This window comes from Hemiscyllium ocellatum, chromosome 2 (genome assembly GCF_020745735.1).
Source record: "Hemiscyllium ocellatum isolate sHemOce1 chromosome 2, sHemOce1.pat.X.cur, whole genome shotgun sequence".
Lineage (NCBI taxonomy): Eukaryota > Metazoa > Chordata > Chondrichthyes > Orectolobiformes > Hemiscylliidae > Hemiscyllium > Hemiscyllium ocellatum.
The window spans coordinates 135087639-135094754 of record NC_083402.1 but is presented as its reverse complement, the minus strand read 5'-3'; the positions used below and the strand labels follow the sequence as shown (position 1 = coordinate 135094754).

At 42.1% G+C, this 7116-nt stretch overlaps 1 protein-coding gene across 1 annotated transcript; it reads right to left on the bottom strand.

Moving 5' to 3' along the window:
• Positions 1-2039: 2039 nt before the first annotated feature.
• Positions 2040-7023, bottom strand: LOC132829078 (claudin-23-like). The gene is made up of 2 exons (XM_060846386.1): positions 6145-7023; positions 2040-3651 (listed from the first exon to the last, which is right to left on the bottom strand). The coding sequence occupies exon 1, from the start codon at positions 6860-6862 to the stop codon at positions 6164-6166; it is 699 nt and encodes a 232-aa protein (XP_060702369.1). The 5' UTR covers positions 6863-7023; the 3' UTR covers positions 2040-3651; positions 6145-6163.
• Between the last annotated feature and the right edge of the window lie 93 nt (positions 7024-7116).

Sequence of the window (7116 nt, the reverse complement as noted above, 5' to 3'; positions counted from 1 at the left end):
AAGCAAGAGGAGTTTGCTGGGGCCTTGACCAAGTTCTTTGAATCCTCGCCAGCCACTGGAGAGTTCCCAGAGGACTGGCCAGTATCTAATGTTGTTCCTCTGTTCAAGAAGGGAAATAGGGATAATCCAGGAAACTATAGACTGGTGAGTCTCATATTGATAGCTGGGAAGGTATTGGAGAAAATTCTTTGGAATAGGATTTATGCAGACTTAGAAAATTACCCTAATTAGGAACTGTCAGCATGGCTTTATGGAGGGCAGGTTATGTCTTACCAACCTAATAGAATGTTTTGAGGACATGATGAAGGTGATCGAAGATGAGAATGTGAATGTTGTTTACATGGTTTTTAGTAAGGCTTTCGACAAGGTCTCTCATGGTAAGCTCATCCAGAAGACTAAGTTGCATGGGATCCACTGTGACTTGGCCAAATGGATTCAGAATTGGCTTGGCCATAGAAGGCTGAAGGTAGAGGTGGAAAAGTGTTTTTCAGGGTGGAGGTCTGTGACTAGTGGTGTTCCACAGGGATTGACACTGGGACCTCTACTGTTTGTGATGTATATAAATGACTTGGATGGAAATGTAGACAGGTAGCTTAGTAAGTTTGCAGATGATACAAAGATCAGTGAAGATGTGGATAGTGTAGAAGGTTGTCAAAGGATACAGGATACAGATCAGTTGCAGATATGGGCAGAGAAATGGCAGGTGCTGTTTAATCTGGTTAAACATGAGGTGCTGCACTTTGGGAGATCAAATGTTAAGGAAACGTAAACAGTTAATGGCAGGGCTGCGAACAGCATTGATGTACAGAAAGATCTTGGGGTTTAAGACCATAGCTCTCTGAAAGTAGCCATGCAAATAGATAAGGCGGTAAAGAAGGCCTATGATATGCTTGCCTTTATTGGTCAGGAAACTGAGTATAAGAGTCAGGATGTCATGTTGCAGCTGTGTAAGATTTTTGTTGGGCCACACTTAGAACATTGCGTTCAATTCTGTTTGCCACATTATAGGAAGGATATGAAGGCTTCGGACAGGGTGCAGAAGAGGTTTACCAGCATGTAACCTAGATTAGAGGGCATGGGTTATAAGGAGAGGCTAGAAAATTTCAGGTTGTTTTTTTCTTGAGTGATGCTTGTGAGATTTGATACAAGTTATAAAATTATGAGATGCAGAGATAGGGTCATAATCTTTTTTTCCCAGAGTTGAAATATCTAATACCAGGAGGCACACACTTAAGTTGAGAGGAGGAAGTTCAAAGGAAAAATGAGGGACAAGTTTAGTCTACTCAGAGTGGTAGCAGTCTGGAATGCACTGCCAGGGGTGGTGGTGGAGGAGGAGGTATGATAAGGACAATAAAGTGACTTTTAAATAAGCTCATGATTATGCAAGAAATGAAGGGATATGGACCAAGGGCAGAAAGAATGGATGAGTTTAACTTGGGTCATGTTTGGCACAACATTGTGGGCTGATGGGTCCACTCCTGTGCTGTACTGTTCTATGTTCGATTGAGTATCTTGTATCAAGATGGAAATAAGCTATGACTGTCTCCAGCTCAACTTTAGCAAAATTGGGCCCATTCTTTCTAAACTCACTCTAGAAACATTGTACCTTATCAAAGTGTTCGTTTGGTCTTTGCTCCTCGTTTCTTTTCCACTACGTGACTGAATCTGCAATCCTCATGGTTCTCTTAAGTTTCAAACCTCACTGTTACAGTGGAGTGAACAGAGGTAGGGTGAATTATTTCCTTACCACGCTTAGCTTCTGTTCATCAAAGAAAGTTGTTTCCAAAAACAGACAGTATCTCCCTTGAACTAAAAGCTGCACATTGTGTGCAGCTCTAATAGGATGGGGTATCATAGGCTTAACAATGATTTCTTTATTCTGCTTGCTACATTATACAGCATGTGGTGTTAAATATCACATAATTCTAAAATGAATAATGGAATTTATTTATAATAAATAATTACACAGAAACAAATCTACAGCAAAATGCTGACAGTTTGAATTCTTCCAAATCTACTGATTTCATCATTACATTATAAACATTGGTTAACATTCATTACAACAGTGGAATTATATACATTATATCCACTACTGTCTGTACAATTAGCTAAGAGTGGGTGATATAAAACTTATCATTATTCAACAATGTCAATTTAATACTATATATATTCTAGATGTGCAGAAACATTTGTGAAAGAATATTGAATCCATCATACTTAAAACAGAGCCAAAAACATAGCTCTTCCAAATATCTTTCTATCCCTCAAATTTATCCAATTTCTACTTTCACTTTGAATGAATGACAATGATTTATTGTCACATATATCTAAAAAGATACAGTGAAAATTGTTCTGTCACCTCAATCCGGCGCCATTTTAAGATACAAAAGAATAAAAAGATAGTACTTAAAGAGTTCATCTTCATTGGCCGGAGTCCCAAACATGGCTCCAAGGGCTTCTACTAGATCCCTGCATTGGGTACACGATAGCCAGGAATACTCACCGCACAGTCGCTGTAGCTGCTACCTCCAGAGGCTATGGTTTCAGCTATGGTTTCAGCCCTATTCAATAGTAGATGTATCACCTGAAACCTAATATTTTACAAAGTAATCTGTGGAAGAACCATATCAAAGGTATGTGTGCTGTCAACAAGAATTCTGGGATTGACAGGATTATGATTTAACAGCTCCAATTGTCTGACTTTCAATCCCTACAGGAAGTATAAAGACGCAAGTTGGTTCCTCAGACATACCATCACCTATTTTCACATTCTTTCAGTAATCTGTGAGCTTCAGAGAAAATAGTCTATACTGCACTCTGGAAACAATATTTAACATTTTATGCTTTCTATGTCATCCTATGTTTATTCTGTCACAATTGTGCTCTTTACAAGGGATGGTTTTGCTTGCTATTCAAATAAGCCACTATTTCCCTTTTATATCCTTAGAAAAGGCACATGCACTCATTGAACTTTACTTGGCTAGTAAAACAGCATTTAAGTATGGATTAAGCATATCTCAATTTCCATTATTTCTACCTTGCGTAACATATTGCATTACTACTAGCCACAGAGCAGTTACATAGTTAGATTCAATAGCTGTTAATTAACATTTATCAAATCTAGATTTCCATTAGTTTCTCATGCAAAGTCATTACCTTTGTTTGTAAAAAAAACATCATATTGGCATCTCTTATTTCCCAGTATTTGAGCATTATCAAGCACATGTTAGCTTCCTAAAGTTTGTTGCATGTTAGTTTGTAGATGGCATATAATTGCTTCATCCTTAAATCTACTGAAGACATAGATCTCATTGTTGCTTTCACTAATGATTTATTTTTAACAACAACTTTAATCTGTGAGCATCACTGTGAGTATCATCCGTCCCTAGTATCTCTCTAGAAAGGTATGACAAATATTTAATGATTTCTGGAATCCTTTATTTGTGGTGAAGACATTCCTGGAGTGTTGACAGATAAAATGTTTCTTGATTATTACCCAGCAATGATAAAGAAAAGTGTTTTTTTTGTCCAAATCAGGATGCTGTGTAATGTGAATGGAAACTTGGGAATTGATGGTGTTCCCATGTAATTGTTGTCCTTGTTCTCCTGGTTGTTGGAGGGACCAAGTTTATGAGATACTGCTGAAGAAACCTTGGTGTGAGAAAACATACACAATTATTTTCAGGTGCAGAGTCACAGGAACAAATGCTCATGATTAGCACTGATAGAGGAAACTCAGAACAGAACTTCCAGTTATGTTGTTAATAAAACATCTAAAAGCTGAAAGTATAATAAATTGTCAACATGTCTGTCAAATTTTAGTGAATTATTTGGAGAAGTAACAGAAAGTGTATATAAGAAGGTGTAATATATTTTAGGTTTTCAAAAGACATGATGTTTTTCAGAACATGTGAAGTCAGGAAACAAGATACAGAATGGATATCGAGTGAGCTTTGAACCAGAAAATAGAGTGTCAGGCTTCAGGGCAGCTACTCAGAATGGCTAAAGATGTGAACTCATGTTCTATAGGGTTGGTTGCCAGAGATATATTAATGACAAGATTAGAGTGGTGCTGGAAAAGCACAGCAGGTCAGGCAGCATCCAAGAAGCAGGAAAATCAACGTTTCAAGCAAAAGCCGTTCATCAGGAAGCCTGAAACATTGATTTTCCTGCTCCTCAGATGCTGCCTGACCTGCTATGCTTTTCCAGCACCACTCTAAACTTGATTCTAATCTCCAACATCTGCAGTACCCACTTGCGCCTATATATGTTAATGATGTGGACTCAGAAATCGGAAGGACAGGTTTCCTACCATATCCGCAGGTGATATGTTCCAAGTCCTATTACGGACACCCGAAACTGCAAATAGTAGTGAACCCTATCATTCCAGGAATTATTTCTGGAATGTTCCATATAATATTTACAGGCTGCACTAAGCCACAGAATAACTGAAACCATGGAAACTGAATCCGTGGATACGGGCGTTCTCCTGTACAATTTTAAAATGTTCTAATAATTATCAGGGGTATAGTCAATAATGAGGAGGATTGTATCAAACTATGATAAGACCTTATTTGACTCGGAGATTCGGTGTGTAATTGGCAATTTGTTTTCAAAACAGAATACTGTACACTTTGTTCTGGTTGCAAATTATATAAAGAATATAGAAGCTCTTGAGAGGTCACAGAAATGATAAGGAGGTTTCTACTTATCAGCAAAGACTGAACAGGCCAGTTCACATTTCTGCAGAAAAGACTGAGAGATGACCTTACAAAAAGTCCTTAAAATTATGACAGTTAAAGATGGATGTAGGAAAACTGATTTGCACTTATGAATGAATTGAAATCTAGAGGCAACAGCTGCTCACTAACACTACAAATCCAATAATGGGTTCAAGAGGAACATTTCTCTAGTTCTTATTTTAAAAAATGGCTAGAATGTGAAGGTTCTTCCACTTGGGAATCAATATTTCTTTTTAAGGAAAAGCTAGGCAAACAATAATTAGAAAGGAATAGTATTCTGACAGAGATAGAGCAACTTCTGTATCTGAAAGGTGGAACAATTGGTCTAAAGGATCTGTTTCTGTGCTGACTGTAATTCCTAGTTTAATTCCCTCCTTCAGGAAGCATGTTGTGCAACTTGAAAGGGTTCAAAAAAGGATGTTACCAGGGTTGGAGGGTTTGAGCTATAGGGAGAAGCTGAATAGCCAGGGGCTATTTTCCTTTATACTCCCTAGATCAATGGGTGACCTTATAGAAGTTTATAAAATCATAAGGGTCACAATTAAGGTAAACAGACTAGGTCTTCTCTCTGGTGTGTGTGTGTGTGTGTGTGTGTGTGTGTGTGTGGTGGTGGGGGGGGGGGGCGGGGGGAGGAGGGGAGACATCCAAAACTAGAGGGCAAAGGTTTAAGGTGAGAGGCAAATGATTTAAAAGGGACCTAAGGGGCATGAGAGAGTGGTGCATTCATGGAATGAGCTGCCAGAGGAAGTGGTAGAGGCTGGTACAATTACAAGATTTAAAAGGCATCTGAATAGGAAAGGTTTAGAAGGATGTGGACCAAATGCTGGCAGATGTGACTAGATTTAATTTAGGATATCTGGTTGGCATGGATCAGTTAGACCGCAGGGTCAATTTCCTCGCTGTACATCTCTATGACTCTACAACTCTTAAGTTGTTCCCTGGGAAGGGGAGTCCAGAACTAGAGGGCATAGGTTTAGGGTGAGAGGGAAAATATATAAAAGAGACCTGAGGGACAACTTTTTCACGCAGAGGGTGGTACGTGTATGGAATGAGCTGCCAGAGGAGGTGGTGGAGGCTAGTATGATTGCAACATTTAGATGGCACTTGGATGGGTTTATGAATAGGAAGGGTTTGGAGGGATATGGGCCGGGTGCTGGCAGGTGGGACTAGATTGGGTTGGGATATCTGGTCGGCATGGACGGGTTGGACAGAAGGGTCTGTTTCCATGCTGTACATCTCTGTGACTCTATGTTAAACCATAGGCAAAAGTGAGGAGTGCAGATGCTGGAAACCTGAGTTTAGATCAGAGTGGTGCTGGAAAAGCACAGCAGGTCAGACAGCATCCGAAGAGCAGGAAAATCGACAGTTTCGGGCAAAGTCAGGTCTCTATGTTAAACCATACCTGATTGAACCTGGTCCATCTACAAGTCAGCGTCCCAGGGAGTTGGAGTGGATTGGCTGGACACTGGTAAGTCTATGACTGTGACTGGGTTGGTAATGCCAGTGGGATATCTGCTGGTGGGATAGGCTGGGGCCTTTGGGTAATAAGTTTTGTTCCCCGGGCTGCGTCTTTCCAACACCTTGCCGAAGCTAAACATCAGGTGGATGCCGGCGATGACGATCAGGCTGCCGCCAACGAAGCCGAGCACCACCGCGTAGCCAACGTTGAGGTCGGTGCCCCCCACGGTGTTGGGGATCTGCCGGAGAAGGTGGGTGTACCAGGAGACAGGAATCAGGCTCAGGATCCCTCCGAGCACCAGGATGATGCCCCCGACCCCTGCCACCCTGTAGTGGGGGATGTCAGTCCAGCAGCGCACCCCGAAGGTGGTGACCAGGATTCCACCCGCGGACACCACCAACGAGGCGATCATCAGCCCCCGGGCGATGGACAGCACCGGGTCGTTGAAGTAGGCGTCGTCGGCCAGCCCGCAGGTCAGCTCCCGCACCGACTGCTCGTCCCTGCAGATCTCCCAGAGCCCCTGGTGGTGCACCTCATCCAGCGCCCCGCTGGGAATCCCCGACACGTCCCTCCAGGCGGGGGCGGCCAGGCAGGTGATGAGCAGCACGTAGCCGGCCGGTGCAAGCACCAGCCCCAGGATCATCACCGCCGGGGTCCGCATCCTGACACCGCCGCCTGCTGCACTGACCACAGCAGCTGCTCGCTCATAGCTCCACCGAGGAGCAGGGCGAGGCTGTCTCTCACCTTACACCGAAACCAGAAAGACTGGTTTTCTCTCTTTAAAAACCCCAAAAAAAAAGAGACAGAGCTGACCTCATTTCCATCCCTTCTGCACCCGCCCCCGGAGCTCCAGGAGATTGCAATCACAACACGCCGATGAGAGCAACACAATGCGTTTAAATATTTACAAAAAGA

Bases quoted from the DNA above. Each gene is read 5' to 3' on its own strand.
- LOC132829078 (XM_060846386.1), bottom strand. From the start codon at position 6,862: ATGCGGACCCCGGCGGTGATGATCCTGGGGCTGGTGCTTGCACCGGCC.